General features: G+C 35.5%; 2 protein-coding genes across 25 annotated transcripts in view; one reads left to right on the forward strand and one right to left on the reverse strand.

Annotated features, from left to right (window-relative positions):
* The window catches only part of LOC139140318 (uncharacterized), a 384451-nt gene that overhangs the window by 168642 nt on the left and 198595 nt on the right, over positions 1 to 17214 (forward strand). The gene's annotated exons all lie outside the window — the stretch shown is intronic.
* Positions 1 to 17214, reverse strand: part of LOC139140197 (uncharacterized) — a 98771-nt gene that overhangs the window by 56713 nt on the left and 24844 nt on the right. For 3 of the 23 annotated variants that reach the window (XM_070709430.1, XM_070709437.1, XM_070709397.1), the window contains exon 1: positions 10021 to 10192. The exons of 19 other annotated variants lie outside the window; for them this stretch is intronic. In XM_070709430.1, the coding sequence (XP_070565531.1) occupies positions 10021 to 10055 (35 nt within the window). In that variant the 5' untranslated portion in view covers positions 10056 to 10192. Of the gene's footprint in view, positions 1 to 8118; positions 8349 to 10020; positions 10193 to 17214 lie in introns of those variants that run through there. One more of the 23 variants, XM_070709446.1, reaches the window with a different exon arrangement.

The following is a 17214-nucleotide window of genomic DNA, read 5'->3' on the forward strand; positions in this document are numbered from 1 at the left end:
TTCCGTATTTCAGTGAATGACACATATATGTGTGTTGTATGCAAACAACTCATCCTCATGGTAGTTTTACACCTGATAATTTTTGCCTGCAAGATTATTGTGACAAAAAAACAATATCATACTGTTGTACATGTACATACAGTTCATACATCTATGGTACACTTTTAGCATTCAGTAATGCTAAAATTTTGTAACAGTTAGAAATCTGGTTCATATACGACTCAGACTGCATGGGCGTAAATGTTGTTTGTAATATTGCCATATGGAACAAAATATGAGTGTCAGTTAATTATGAACTATGGTATTCATAACCAGAGATGCATAGGACAGCATACTGGAACACCAGTACTGTAATTGCAATTAATCAAACTAGTTTTCAAGGTTATTCAAGGACAACAACCTTACCAAAAAACACATAGCAATATATCTACTGGTACATGTGTTTAAAATAGACGATAGTGCTGATATAATGAGACGCTAAATGGGCCAGAAACTGTAACTTTTGATTATTTTTTCAATTTTTGATTTGTAATATTAACTACAATTTCTTGTTCTCCTCTCCCTTGAATCATGGTGAGATACACAGTATTCTGCTTGTCAACTCTGCATGATATGTAGACTGTATTGTTATTGTTGACAAGTGAATTCTGGTCTGGACTAGAATTCCAGTGTAAACAATAACAGTGTATTTTACATGTACTGACTGTGTTAACAGGTAAAAGTGTTTCAACATGTTTTGGAGACTAGAACAAGATCTTGCAACTGACATACAAAACAAAAATAGTGAAAAAAGTTATCAAAAGTTATACTGCTACTGACTTTTTACTATCATACAGGTAGAATTTAGTTACACATTATGATTAACAAATGTGAACAACGGTGAACGGTACCATGGATGAACTGTAAAATGACACACAGAGCTTTCTCATGTTCATACTGCGGTGTAATGTGACCAAACATATCAACAGAGAACATTTTAACCACAACCACAGAATGACAGCCAAACTACATCAACAGACACAAATATCCCTCCAGTACAAGAATGCCCATCCTGAACAGAAAATAAAATCAACTGAAAAACATTACAGTACATCTCTGCCTTCTATAGGACACTGTGTTCATCATGTGGAATGCATGCATTACAAAGAAATTTGTATGATATGGTCATGACATGGTGTCATCCAATGACATGTAGAGCTGTGAAAATTAAGAACGCTGCCTTACGATGAAAGACAGAACATAAACATGTATATGTACATGCCATACTTGTTACGTGTTTATTGAAATGAAAAACAATAAAACTTTGAAAGAGGAATTTCAAAAATACAATCAGATGTACAGTGCACATGTATATGGTCAGCCATCTTTTGTGATGTCGGCAGCATGTGAAATCACAGACCCTAGAAAAAGTCTATTTATGTTATTTAATCAAATACCTTCTCTATGACTTGTTAAAAATAGCAATATTGACCTTGGTATGTGCATCATGATTGAACAGTACTTATTTCTATAATCACACTTTATGTGTTTACATATATAAAGGCCATAGAACAACAAAGAACACCAGTTTCTATCAATAAACGATACCATTGTTAGAGTGCAGGATGAATGTATGAAAAATTCCTCTATGATTTACAGTAAGCTAGATTTGTTTATGTATCTACAAATAAACAGCACTCAAAACTGCTGTCATATTTGATTTCAATTCAATTAAAACACTTGTATCATTAATAATGCATCGCAAAGTTGGCAATAATTTATTCACAAAGCATACTTTGGCCTTCCGGCAACAGAATTTATTTTTAGAAGCTGATGGAAAAGGTGCCTGTATGAATTTGTATACAAATACATGTACATGCCACAATGTCTATCATAGCTGTGGGTTAATTATCATATTTTGGTTGAAGTAGAACCCTGACAACACTGGATGGTGCCCAGACAAACAGCTCTTTAATCAGAACGCCAGTGATAGAATACGACTTAATATAAATTATATGAAATGCTGAACTGTACAGTAGCAGAGTATGCAGTGTTCTCCCCAGGATTTTTTTAGAAGAGGGCGAAGACGTGGTGCGAAGCACCACAAGCGACCGCTTTAGCGGTCGCGGGGGGAGGTCAGGAGGGGGTGTCCCCCCTCCTGCCATTGGAGCTTTTGAAAAACAGAGATTAAAATGGTGTTATTTGGTGGCACTTGGGGAGTATTTTTTTCAGATTTTTTTCGTATAAAAAATTCAAAGGAAAGGAGATCTGAGACAGTGTTTCATAACTTTTATTACAGTTCACTGATTTCAATTATGAAGATTACATTTTTTGAAAACGAAAACATAGCGAGAGACATACGGTCCTACTAATTACTGCCCGTCGCTGCCCGTTGCTGCCCGTCACTGCCCGTCGACTGCCCGTCAGGCAATTAACCTTCCATGTACTGTAATCAGTCGATATTTCAATACCAAAGACCACTTATATAATAGAAAGCTACAAAATAAGAGTCTGTTTTACTCCAAATGCCCGGGTCCTGTCTCAGAACTAACGTGAATATTGGAGCGCTAAGTTAACTCATGGAGGTAGCCATGGTTAACTCTACTCGACAGGCAGTGATGATAGGCAGTGTTCGGAAATCGATTACGATCAGCGTTGCCACTCGTTCGCAAATCAACGTTGTTGGGGTCTGGGACGACAATTTTGTTTGGTTGTATAGTAAGTAATGTTTTTGATATGAGATATCAACTGATTACAGTCGTTGAAAGGTAAATTTCCCGACGGCAGTGACGGGCAGTGGTCGGACGTCGACGGGCAGTATGTATGGCCAATGGTGATGCATGTACGATCACACGATTAGCGTTGCTACTCGTTCGAAAATCAACATTTTTCGGATCTTGGAATATTATTTCGTTCGTTTTTTACAAAGAGTAGTGGTCTTTGGTATTGAAATATCGATGATTACAGTAATTGGAAGGCTAATTTCCTGACGGGCAGTGACGGGCAGTAATTAGTAGGACCCAGAGACATACATTTATTCATTGATGTCAAAATGATCACGGTGACCATAAACTCAGGCTTGGGGAGCATTTTTTCAGATTTTTTTCGTATAAAAAACTCAAAGGAAAAGAGATCTGAAACAGTGTTCCATAACTTTTATTACAGTTCACGGATTTCAATGAAGATTACATTTTTTGAAAAAGAAAACATAGCGAGTACGTCTAGAGACATACATTTATTCATCGATGTCAAAGTTATCACCATAACACTCACGTGTTCTCATCCTGATACACGTCCGATCGAGCCTAAAATTAGGTTGTTTTGCTTTGGGAAGGAATACACAAACGAAATTCTAACCTCCTACAAAAACTTCAGTGTACTCTGCTGTCCTTGGTTACCCTCCAGCTCCTTGCCATGTTTACTCAGCTAAGTCGGTTACCTAATGCACGGTCCCTATAGGACCGTGGCTAACGTAACGTTACGGACTGAGCCATGCAAATATGGCTGCCTTCGATGAGTTGCACATGGGCTTATGATCTCGGATGACATCACAAACTCGCGAGATTTGCAAGATCGATGAGAATTACGTTTGCAGTCTGCAGGATCGACGCTCACGCTCGCATTTTGCTTGTAAATCACTGTCAACTTTTTTTCCCCGTACATTTTATTGTTTTATTTTTCAAAAAAAATAAATCTTTTTCATTTCTGGCAAGGGGGCGCTCGGAATTACAAGAGGGCGCACGCCCCTGTTACCTTATTCAGGGAGAACACTGGTATGTATGTGTTATTGCTTGTTGACTAAAACACCTGTCATTTTAAGTACATGAAGCTGTTTTGTTTACATTTAATGCAAAGATATAACCACACCAAATTGATTTAAGAGACTGCAAGACATTCATAAGTTTAAGGACATCATGTTTTGTATTCAGTTGTCCAAAACATGTATGTGCCCCGTATACATGTAAAAGAAAATTATTTCTGAGATCAAATTTACCGTGCAAAATTGAAATATCCATGGTGTAATTTCATGTACAGGACACACAGCAAATGCACAGTTACACTGACGACATTGCTGAATTGACCATACTGAAATACAATCCATATTCCTCCATCTGTTTCCCATTGGGAATTTTATCATTGGTAGCCTGGGGCATGTAAATGTATACCCTTATCATTTCATGTGGAATTACTGGTACCACAACGTAATGGCAGGTAAACATGCACTTTAGGGACCTACAGAACAACATTCAGCTACAATATGCTTGATCCCAGATATCTGATAGAATAAGGAGCAAAGTTGCTAAATTAAATTTTCAAAAGGAGTCCAAAAATATGAAAATCACCACAATGTCTTTATTGGTGTTCAAACAATATCCTCATTAAACTGATTATTTCAATAACAGTTCAATTTGAACCATACAACAAATCATTGTATCAATTAAAAATATTAATTAAATACCAACAGCGCAAATGCATTTGAAAGATCCAATTTTCAAGTTTTTTTCACATTTGCACACACATGACATGTGCATGTATAGCCGTAGATTCACAAGGATGCACTGTGCCTATAAATACAAAACCTATCTTTAGAAATTACCAGAAAGTCATTTATTAATCCAGACATGGTGGCATATGGTTTAATTTCTACTCAACTCAGTCTAATGAAATATTAAAATTCTATAGCCCTGACTTTTCAAGTTGGTATATTCATCTACTGATTAATGCATGACATGTCACTGTACATACAGTACAAAAGCATCTCAGAGAACTTGGGACAGAAATGCCGTAGACACGCTACTTTTTACTGCAGTTTCTGTCGACAAGCCAACATTCATGGAAATCTTCACAGTATTTTTAGCAGAAATGCTATCATCAGAGAAATGTGAAGTCAGCTCTTTCATTGACCTTTGAACCCACAAGAGGTCAGTGACCTCTTGTAGTTCACTCTCTGACTCTATCATACCATGAACTACAAAATCTTTTTATGATCACATCGAAAGCAATGACAAGCATGCAACTTTGTGAAAGTAAAAATAACAAATGACAAGCGTTTCACAAACCGGAATGCCATCCATGTTTTCTAGTCATGGATACTCAGTATGGATTTTCCTGATGGATATTTATAACTGTTTACACATCATGCATATTTTATCTAAAATATTGGATGGCACATGGTTTGGGAGATCAACTGTTGTCAACAAATGTCGGAATACACAATAACTGATCCTTCCTACTGTCATTTTTATAGATAACATGCATGTATGACTCTAAAAAAATTGGCACTGACAATCTCCATTTTCAAAAGACTGGACGAAAATGTTTGAAGGTCATTGTGTCCTTGTAAAAATACATCTAAATATAGTTGAAAATGCAAACTAGTGCACAATGACCCATGCAGTAGATTAATTACATCATGGGTTGTTTCTAATCTATCTGTTTGGAAATATGTCAAATTACCATTTTATGCAAATTAGAATATATGAACACTTATTGATGCATTGCTATCACTACATTGTATTATCATCAATGTTGTTATTGTTTTGGTGTATTTTCTTGTTTTTATTGTTTATATCATTGCTATCAACATCTTTAAGGGGAATGTCTCGCAACCAAAGTTTGAAAAAATACATTCTGTACAATCAACCACCATTGTATCGTGTCATTGGGTGCAATCACAATTTATTACAAATTTGAAAATACTAGAATGCTGAGTTTGATAAATCACTAAATGATATATTCTAATTTAGAGTATATGCGTCAAAGGAATTTGCAACATTAAACGTTTACCATTTTTCCAACTGCGCAATCCTGATGCACTACCGGTATTATCAACATTATTTATCATACAAAAGGCACTTTTTATCGTACGCAGTACTATCAACACAATAAGCCATAACGCATTCCAAATCTGATGAGCACAGTACTGAATAATCTTTTCATTTGAATAGAACTTGCTATTTGAATAGCAACTCTGATGCGCTGCCTGATTAAATTAGGTCAAGCATTGTTGATCCTTTGCCATCTTTTATCCCACACATCGTCAAAAATTAAATCTGAAATCAATTCTATGAAAGCTTATTTCCTGATTGAACATATCTCAGAAGAGTTAACTCATTACATGGTAGTGAAAGTTAATTATCACATTAGCGTTCGATTCAAGTTTTGCGAGATGCCTATTCGGAACTTCATAGTTATGTGAATGCGTCAGTATTTACCATAAAGTGAACCAATTTCTCTCTTTTAGCAAAATCAATTCATAAACCTACTTGTACACTCTACTGATAGTGTCAACACTCAATGCAACCACACTTCAAACAACACAGACAGACATTTGAAGCTTATCACATTGGAAGAAGCAGCCATGACACTTTTTTGATCAGATTTTTGGTCAAACGATTATAGTATCCGTAGTGCTGGTTTACATTGTACATGTACTTTCTAGCTGTGAATGCTATTTCAAAGAGAATTTATATATGTGACAAATTATTTGTTCTATGTCTGACTGAGCAGGAACAGATATTAAAGTCACATGACCCTCATTACAAGCAAATTATTTAGGAAACCTCTCGAAAATTCATGATTTAAAAACATAAAATATCAGCACACTAAATTTTTATTGTCAGGAGACAAGAATTATTTAAACAAAGTATTTCCATTCATGTCGAAAAATATGACTTTAAAATTAGTACCAGTGTAAATTCAGAACACTTGAATTTAAAATCTTTTATACAAGTACATTATGAAGTAGGATATACAGTGCAAACAGACACTGCAACCAATTTGATCACAATATGTTGACTGAAAAAAATTTGACAAATATTTTATGGTATTCAAGGTCAATGGTCACTGGACAAAGAATATTTACAATAATTGTTTATTTTTCCCCCAAGGTGTAAAGCTAAGTTGATGGACCTTTGAACATGATATGAGTAACATTTCCCTATACATGCCGATACAAACGGATACATGTATGCAACCGATACTGTATAAGCTATGAGCCATGCCAAGAATTATACTTTCCATGCTGTCACTATCAGCAGGTTTAGTTTCAATCCCTGAAAACCACAGTCATGTTATGAAAATATCAGTTAATGCATAAATAAAACCAGGAAAGTACGGTAAAACTGCTCAAAGCCGCTGGAATGATTTTCACTTTGTTTACTTTAATTTCATGTTTTGCATTTTAAGTCCTCATTTGGGAGTGAAAACTTAAAGTTATAAAAGGCATGTACATTATATTTGAAATGGAAAAATTCTCTACACGTACTAGGATGAATGGTGAATGTACTTGTAGAATACGCCTAGAAATTTGATGAGGTCACGCTACGGGACAACATGTCGGTTTTACATGGCACAGAGTCAACGTACCAATAATGTGTTATCAATTGCGATAATTACAAGTTCTGATATATTTGTAATATGTGAATGACAATAACTGATTGAAATGCATACATAGCAGTCATACCTGTAATTATTTGGCAGGGTATACCGATAGGGCAGGGAAAGGCTGATCAATTGTCTGAAGTAACTGTATCGCTATAAAAATTAAATATACATGGCCGTACACTTCATACATGTATATGCATTATGTGTCTTTGTTTTAGATATTTATTGTGACCTCATTTTGACCTCTACTTCAAACAAATTAAATTGAAATAGACCTCAGACAATGAATCAATAACGTTAAGGAGGAAACTGGCTTTTTTTTCTCATTCAAAAATATCACGTACATGTAAAATATCAGCAGTCTAGCAATATTTGGAGTGAATTCAATGTAAGAACCAAACACTCTGATAATCCAGGTTGTTTTCAGCATAGAATTCACACACTGAACACAAAAGGTGAATAATAGCATTAGCAATATGCATGTGCATAGCGATTTTTGCTTGTTGGTGTCACATGTTGGTCTTGGTGATACATGCATACCAGGCACTGAGAGAGTGTGGGGGCAGGATTCTCAACTCCCACTGTACATGTACATGCAAAAAGTAACTATTTCACAGATTACAAAACCATTAGCACTGACTGTAAAATTTCCAGTTTGAACCGATAATATGTGCCATAACGTGTTTAACAATCAAATAAAGAGTACCACTAAGGATATTGTTTTTCAAAAGGTGATAAAGATAGTACACAAACCTGACAACAATACAGCATAGTAACTTCACCGTGAACAGCGTTCAGTTTCCTGAAAAAATTTCTTCTATTCAAACAAAAGTAACCGTCCACTTGAAGTCAAAATATCCCTCCAATTCAAGTCTAAAATGTCCCTCCAATGATGGATGCAGGCCAACAATAATATCACATTATGACAGTGTTTGTGCGCGTATCAGCTTTTTCATTATCGTGGACGACCTTTGACCCACGACCTCAACACACACAGCAAACGAGGACAACAGTAGCTTTAGGCTGCCACACAATTCACAGTGTAAAGGCTGAATAGAGGTGACTTTTTCAGCGAATGAACCAGCTTGCAAGTCTTTATGTATTGGTAGTGTGTGTATGTATATAGAGTGAAAAAAGAAACGTCACAAATTTGTCACAAAAAAAGACTTCAGAAAAAGCATTCAGACCCGACGTAAAAGGACAACAAATATGATGGCCGCCATTACACACATTTAGAAATACAAGTATCACCATGAATATTTCTGAACAGATGGAAAAATTCACTAAAAATAGCTTCAAGGATAAATCGCAATATAATATTTCAAACATGTTAATGTACATATATGTGGTTTAGTGTGAGCTGGGTCACTGTATGAAAGCAAGACAACATCCATAGCCCATACATGTATATTGGAATTATTTTATATTTAAGTTCATGTCAATCAACTAAAAGCTTTTTTTTTCAGTGAACAAAAGGTCAAAAAAATACAATACAATACGAATTTGCATGGAACTGTCACAGTGTTGGTATATAAGTTATATGAATTATTATAGCAGCAAAACTAGCCTTTGCAAATGTTACAGACTCATAAGGCTTGAGTTGACAGGACATTTAAAATGACTAAAACCTCTGGCAAAATTTTCAAAATGCTGCTTTCTTCTTCTGCATTTTCTCCGTTGGTTTTGTAGAAATACATTGAGTGTTGGCCTTGCAAACACAACACATACAGTATGCAATGTTATTGTTGACAAATAAATTCTGGTCTCGGACTTGATCTCAGTTGTCAAGGATAACTTTGAACATTACACTGGTTGTATTGATGAGTGAACATTTGACAGAATTTTGAGAGTGGAAACTGTATCTTACAAAAAGAACAAACACATTGGTAAATGTGTCGAAAGTTACAGTTGTAGAAGGGACTTTAATTTCCCAAGCCAAAGCAATAGCTTAGTCAGCATACAATAATTTTAAAACAAGACGCTGCAGATATCAATTCTGAATTATGATGAAAATGGGTCAACGACTTGCATTCTCAATGTTTACCAAATCAACCTTGTTTCATTAATAACTGGAGGAAAGCTTAGACGGTGAAAGACTGCACTATAAATCAAACATGCTGTTGACACAGACACTGGGTAAAATGTCAGCAATATGAATATCCCAGTCTGTTCGATGTACATGTATATGTAATTAAGAACAAAAATACATATGCCAACATTTACTGATTTTATACTTGCAATTTCTCATATCAAGAAATGTTTTTCACAGAACTAACATTTTTTTTTGTGTGCACTAAGATAAAATCTCAATGATGTCACACTGTGTCTCAAACTAAAGGCTCATTGTATCTTGCACACACGTGTAATATTACACATGTGAATTTCACACACCATGCATGTATTGTACCGACATATCAATAGAACTTAAATCTGACCAAGATATTTGAACTTGAGGCACTGCATGACTCAAAGGCTAAATTTTTCACTAAAATGCCAATTTTCTTTCTAAATGATATAAGCTATGACAGAACATGTAGATGAATAAGCAATGATGTCAAGAGAGGTGATAAAGTAACCATTAAGTTGTACATGTATGCACCCAAATGAAGAAATCAGCCACTGATTCTAAAAACTTCCCAGAAATAATACACCTACCCTATGTCACACTGGACCTTGTACTTTCCAAACATTTCAATCTGATTATCTACAATCAATACCGGCAAAGTACTGGAGCAGAATCATAACTTCCTGCTATACGGAAACGAACGGAAGAATTCCATGTGGCCAGACGGATCCTTGAGGGCTGAGGGTCTAACACAGTTATGCTGACAATTCAACTTTCACAACTGTTATAAGCAGGCTGATTGCAGTCCCATGAATCACTAATGGTCTATTTGATCTGACCCGGTGAAACCCGACACTTTCATCTCAAATACCTCCCAACATTCATATTCCTTGCATTAGTCTCAGCTGAATCCAACATCGATGATGGACGACCCTAGTGGCACTCTAATCACAGTGACGTGAATGGTTTACAAATAAAAGTTTTAGACACATTTTTTACACGGCAGTAGTAATTGATTATTTACAGCTATATATTCTTGTAGCCACCATCCATTCTGTATTATTCTGTAACAGTCAAATATCTGTGTGACAAATATGTGTATGGTAAAAACAATGGTATAACAGCAGCGTAAACTGGTACATGTATAAAATAGTGACACACTTGGTATGGCACATCAATGAATGCCAGACCAATGAATTTATCAGCAAGAGGAATGTCCAATGATATATGGTATGTATACCTCTGTAACATTTTCATTGTACACTGTACTGTACATGTACTCATGCATTTTTAGTAAGTACAAAGCAGATTGTTCTGATAAACCTACAATGGTACAAAAAGTGATTTTCAGGGAAAACGTATAGGACAAAAAATGGTAATTTTGGTAATTTCATTATTATATTTTTCAATTTTTATCTGGTTTTTCTGTTGTTTGCTTACTTTTTATTTACAAGAAATGCAAGAAAAAAGTGTTTCACATAGCACACCAAATGCATTGCTCCTCCAGCTCTGAAATCAAGTCATAAACCATTCTCTAGTACATTTGTCAGGCTTGACTGAGTTATAAAGTGCTTGATACTATAATCATAAGGTTCATAAGATGACCTATTCAATCGTTTTCTTCTGAATGACAAATGATACAGCATAACATCCCAAACAGTTTAGTTAAATTCCACACAGTTAAATGCACAGGCCATAAAGTCAAATGAAATCAGTGACGCTGAAACCAGATTTTTTATAATTCTTGTGGATACTGCACGCTCATTTTCATACATGTATGAAGAGCGATGACTTAAACATCAGCTGGAAAAGCCATCAGAGTGTGAAAACATTTAGGAAGATAAATAACTCAAAACTGGTATACATGTATGTCATCTAAAACTGATAGTTGACTTTATTGCTGTGTATGTCTAAGTTAGATCAGGAAAATGCCATGACAGGTTATTGTTCACTGTTTACTTTAGTATATTAAATGTGCATGTGGGTACGAAAAGGTCCAATTCCAGGGGAAGTAAAATGGACGTACTCTGCTTCAGGAGTGATGGGTTACACCCTTGCATCCCCATTTCACAATGCAGTGGCCCAACTTCACAACAGAGAACAACAGGGTTGCATGAAAGTTTATCAGTGAAAACGTTAACCTCTGACCCTGCCCTGAGTCTATCTTAAGATGGCAACACTGTTGTCTTGTCATTATCAGCTGCAAATGAGATAAGGACGTGTAACAGACTTGGACTTGACAGTGGACAAAAGCCCTGCTGTGAAGATCTTTCTTTTCGGCTTACAATCCAATCAGTTATCTTAATAGAACAAATATGCATTAATCTGTCAAAGCAAACATGTAGTAAACCACATGCACTATGTTTACAAGATACTGTACATGTTCTGATAAAATTCTCATTAATACAGTTAGAACACTTTTTGAAAACACCATATGCTGCAGCTTTTCATGCATTTGCAATTACTTTTATTCTGTTTGTAATATACACAATTTCATGCTATCCTAAAATTCACCTAGAAATGCCCTCGTTATATCTAAGACCCTAGTTTAGTGTTCAACTTGTCACCATACTAGTCCATTCAATGTTATCGTTGACAACTGAATTTTAGCGTAGAAATACAATATACTACTTATAAAACTACAACTTCTAATTGTAACTTTGAAAAAATTACATTATAGTTATACGAAAACTTACAAACAGTTATATGAAAACTTACAACCAGTTAAATATTTCACTGACAATTCAACATACTTCTCAATTTATTCAAAATTGACATTTTTTTTTCTGTATACGGTGCCCAACTTTCCTCAAAAAGGACTCCAGGTTATGATGTCATTGGTCAGAATCTGACTATGACTGACCATATCTCAAACACACAGCTCATTGCAAGGCAGTTGAAAGTACAGCACTGCTTTCTGATGTGGAGAACACTTAAAGTTTTATGGTCCATAAATTATACAATTATTTATTTATATAATAGCAATTTTATTTGTGAACTGTATCGATAACATCATTGTATAAAACAAACAAAAGCATTAAAAGTCTATGATTTCACGTTTACAGCAAAAGCCTGCACTGGTAAAGCAAAACTGTGAGACCTAGCAGTACTTGTTGGTGACTTTTATTGCTCAAAAGCAACTACTGCCAGTACGTATCAGTAGATGCAAAATCAGTTTTGCATCTACATGCATTATCTCAGACTGCTCTGTCTAAACTGTACCTCTGTACCAGCTACACGTACTTCATGGGTCAATCAGGATGAATTATTGCTCTCTGGCATGATCTGATGGTAAAGAAAACATTGATTGAACTTTCAACTTGGACTGTGAACTTTGTACAGAACAAGCTACTGACTGCATTTGTCAATGTCAAGTTGAAAAACAAAATATTACCAAGATCTTTAGGTGCATCCATGTATACAGTTGGCAAACATTTATATTCATAGCCAGCAATACTGCCAAAGCTAGCATACATACAGTATTTATGTCCAATAAAACACTTTCCAGTGTTTGTATATGATGTGCAAGTCTGAGGAAATGGTTTTCTCAATGTTCTCTATCCATACACAGAAAAGAAATGAGGGCAATTGATGCTTAATCCTTCCCCGATTCAACGACATGATTGTTAAAGAGCCAGTAGCTGAAAATTTGGATCATTTTTTTTTACTTTTTTCCTTTTTACTGTAAATCAGTTTCTTGTTCTGCTCCTTACGGCATATTCAGATCCACAGTTAAGCCTGTCAACTCAGTATGTACAAGTGTTGTTATTGTTGACAAGTGAATTCTGGTACACTAGAATGTAAACATAAACAATAACAGCATATTATGCACATATTGTCGCTGAGTTGACAAGCTATTACTGTGACTAAGGTGCTTCAAAAGTCATCAAACTTTACGGCTACTTGCCCTTTTTGTCATGAAGAGGAAAGATGTCATCTTATATTTTACATGATGTACTACTTTGTACTTTTTCATTTCCTGGGAGAAAAAAAATTTCAAACAGCAAATAAAAAGGTAATTTTTTGTAATACTGTGTTACACACTCAACTTACCAATACTTTTCTAGCTCACACACTGCTGACAGTAACAACTGCTGCAGAAATAAATTACAATAATCTAACATTCACCGGGATGGTTATTTTTCATCACTTTTATGTATGTACAAATGCCCAGATGATACTCTCAAATGGGTGGCAATACCAGCATTTTTTATGTCTCTACTGGAAATCATAACAAACTAGCTGGTACACATGTACAGTACCTGACAGTTCATTACATCTCACAGATACAAGTCCATAGGTGAGATAACTGATGGAACCCATTGACAGAGAGAGTCAGACTTCACACTGTCTTGCCCTGAAGCTGACACAGTTTGATGACAAAAATAAACAATACCCTTCATCAAGTGGACGCTGTGTAAACACAGATGGTATGTGAGCGAAGAGACATGAACAGCACTGTACCAACCTCTGAATGCAACAAATAGCAGTGTGACAACTTCAAGACTGTAAACAAAGACACTAGACGGATTCAAACTGGTACAAATGGAATGCATTTCAAATTTTATCAAACTGAGATCTTTTAAAAACACAGTTACCCGTGAGTCATCTTTCTAAGAATTGCCACATATTTATTTTCAATGAACAAGTCATGAGTTTTGCTATTACACTGGGTGAATGTCAACATTTGAGACTGCAAGTCACACCTCTTTTGACACTGAAATTTACTCACTTTAGTTGTAGTATAGACAGACAGCTGTCCATGTATGCACTGGATATAATACGAGTAACCTCAAGTAAAAAGTATTTAGATTTCAGATGGACCTGTACACTGGAAAATCTATCCCTTGAGACAGGGCAGTCTGGCACTGACAAGATTTTTCTGTACAACTTCTGTATTTGTTTTCAAAAAAATCAACAAGTTTTATCGTACGAAAAACCCTCCCCTACAATATTGCAGACAGGTTGTTCAACCAACTGTTACAAGCTGTAAACAACAGCAAACAGAGTCATCTGATGTTTATTATTATTATTTGTTGTTGTTGATGTTGTTGACATTGTTGTTATTGGTTATCAAAATTGAAGAAAACAAGTATTTCTTTATGTCAATACATTTGTTCCGTTGACCTTCAAAATAACTGTAAATTAAAACTATAGAGCTTCCACGGCAATGAGGGGCCAAGAAGATAGAGTAAATATTGGAACTCAGAATCAGATTTTTAGGAAAACTTCTATGGGGAAACAAGAAGGAGACTTTTTTTGCTTTGTTTTGTTTGGTGTTTGTTTTTGTTTGTCTTTAACCCACTTGCTCATGGTAATTTTTTTGCACATTTGCACATTTTTCAATGGTATGACTAGCAGCTGATGAAGTTTACAGACCTACATGTACATTTTGGGAGTGGAATGATAAACTGCATTTTATAAATAGAACGATGCTAGAAAGCCCATCCAATGGAGCAATGGAGCTTTAACATAAATAGATTTGGCCAACAGCACACAAGTGGACTCCGGCTGTACACAGAACAGCTACAGTCACACCATACAGGACAATGTCTATAGCCCGCAGCACAATCTATAAACGTTGAACAAAGACACAGGTGTACACAGAGTACCACACTTCAGTACTGTACCATGACAATGACCAAAACAAAATGAGAAAGAAATGTCTACCGATGTACAATATGATGAATTACTGGTCCATGACCAATTGTTGAAATTTCAGCAAACACATCAAGTGTGTAAATTATAATTGAAGTCCGACTCAAACAGAATTTCTTCGCTTATCTGGTAATATGACACCTCCCTCTTTAATGAATTTTTCTGTTCTGGGCAAGTTTCACACTAACTGATCAGATCAGCCACTCCACCCCATGCCAACAGAAATACATATTCAATTCTAAAACAGAGTGATTTGTTTATCTTTTTATACGTGATTTAGAGCGAGCAGAAATATCACACATGTAACATTGGGTAATTCTCTACTCCATCAGACCATGAAACTGCAAGAGGGTCGTAGTCATCTAAACACGTCCAAATATTTTGCTGAAACCTGCCTGTAATGGACAGTTTGTAATAACAGCATTGTAAGAGTTGTCTGTCATAGACAGTTGAAGATGTAGTCAATTTGAAACGTTTGGTCTTAAAAATCAGTCATTGTAAAACAGATACCTCGCGTTCATTTATAGTTTACAGTTTACAGACAAATTTCATCGGAAAATTGAGGTTCACATTACCTATATGCATATTTATCCACAATAGAATCATCAAAAATGGTGCCATATAATTATACGTATCTGTAATACAGGTCATGGGAACACTGTTGTGCTTGGTTTAATAGCTCAGCAATTTTTATGAGTATTATACATAGACATAAACAAACTTCAACTGGTACTAGTAGAGTTGATTTATAGCCAGGGCGACAAACTCAAGTACATTCAAGTGAATTTATGCTGGCATTAGAGAGGATCTATGACAGGCTGTCAAGATTTACAGTAAATTAAACACTTCCTTACAGCCAAGCTATAAACTTGGCATATGGACATACAGTACTGGTGTTATAATACATGAACATCATATGGTACCTGTAGTAATTTCTCATACATAGAAATGCAATGGTTTTGCTATTTTTTCTGAAAAACTGCGAAATCAATCTGGCCCATTTCATCTGAAAATAAGTGGAAAAAATGCATATATTTGACCCCGGTTTTAGACAAATGAAACCATCGTGATAATGAATTAATGGTCATGACCATTAATTCATTTTTGCGATGGTTTCATGTATCGTGTCTAAAACCGGGATCGAATATATACATGGTCACCCATTTATTCAGTATCTTTCAACATGTCAAACAATATAAGTAGTATTTCGTATCAAACAAAATTCATGAAAAATGGCCAACTTTGTCCCTTTAACACAGCATGTCTAACACAACCGTATATTACACTGTGTATTAGTCCGCAAACAATATCTAGGAATTACAGTATGAAAGAATTCTATGAGTTCTAAAGTCCACACTGAACGCAGATCGAATCATACTCCCTCCAAGTATCCCCTTTCTAAATGTTTTGAGTCGAAATACTGTCACACACCAGGTCATCCACAAACATGCAATTATGATGACAAGACAGGAAATGCTTGAAAGTGTCATTTGATACAGCTTTTAGACAGAGACAGAATTCCTCATTAATCAAATAGTGTAGCTAATACAAGCCTTTGGAAAGAAAACAAACCTCCCTCAGAGTGGTACCTTACCTTTTGTTGTCCACGAACTGACCAAATCCACTTCAGAGAACATTTCATTGATATTAGGTTTGTCAACAAATTGAGAATTGTGATCCTGTCTCTTCTCAAAGTGAGTAATTTGATTAGCAAACCTAATTAGACACTTGTCTAAAACAATGCAATCAAGATATTCTGACTGTCTCTTATCGCAACCATGGATCAGGCCAACAGAATGTCACTGTGGAATCACCACTTAGTGTGGAATGAAGGCTGACATAACACAGCATGATTTGTGAAAGATGACAGACTGGTGTCCTAGGCTGGGGTAAATTGCCTCTCACTGACAAAGTTATTCAATACAATTAGTATAATTAGCAGTTTAATTAGCAGTATGCAATTAGGTCTGTGGCTTGAGTCCATAATAAACTTGCTTGCTCAGTAACATGTAAATTAGATATTTGCCTTGGCATGTCCTATGAGTCTGAACAATTTTGACAGACATGTGTTCATAAAGTCAATCATTTTCTCACTAAAGAACCAAAATTAAACCCTTTTTTCACAC

Source organism: Ptychodera flava, chromosome 1 (genome assembly GCF_041260155.1).
Source record: "Ptychodera flava strain L36383 chromosome 1, AS_Pfla_20210202, whole genome shotgun sequence".
In the NCBI taxonomy this organism is placed as follows: domain Eukaryota; kingdom Metazoa; phylum Hemichordata; class Enteropneusta; family Ptychoderidae; genus Ptychodera; species Ptychodera flava.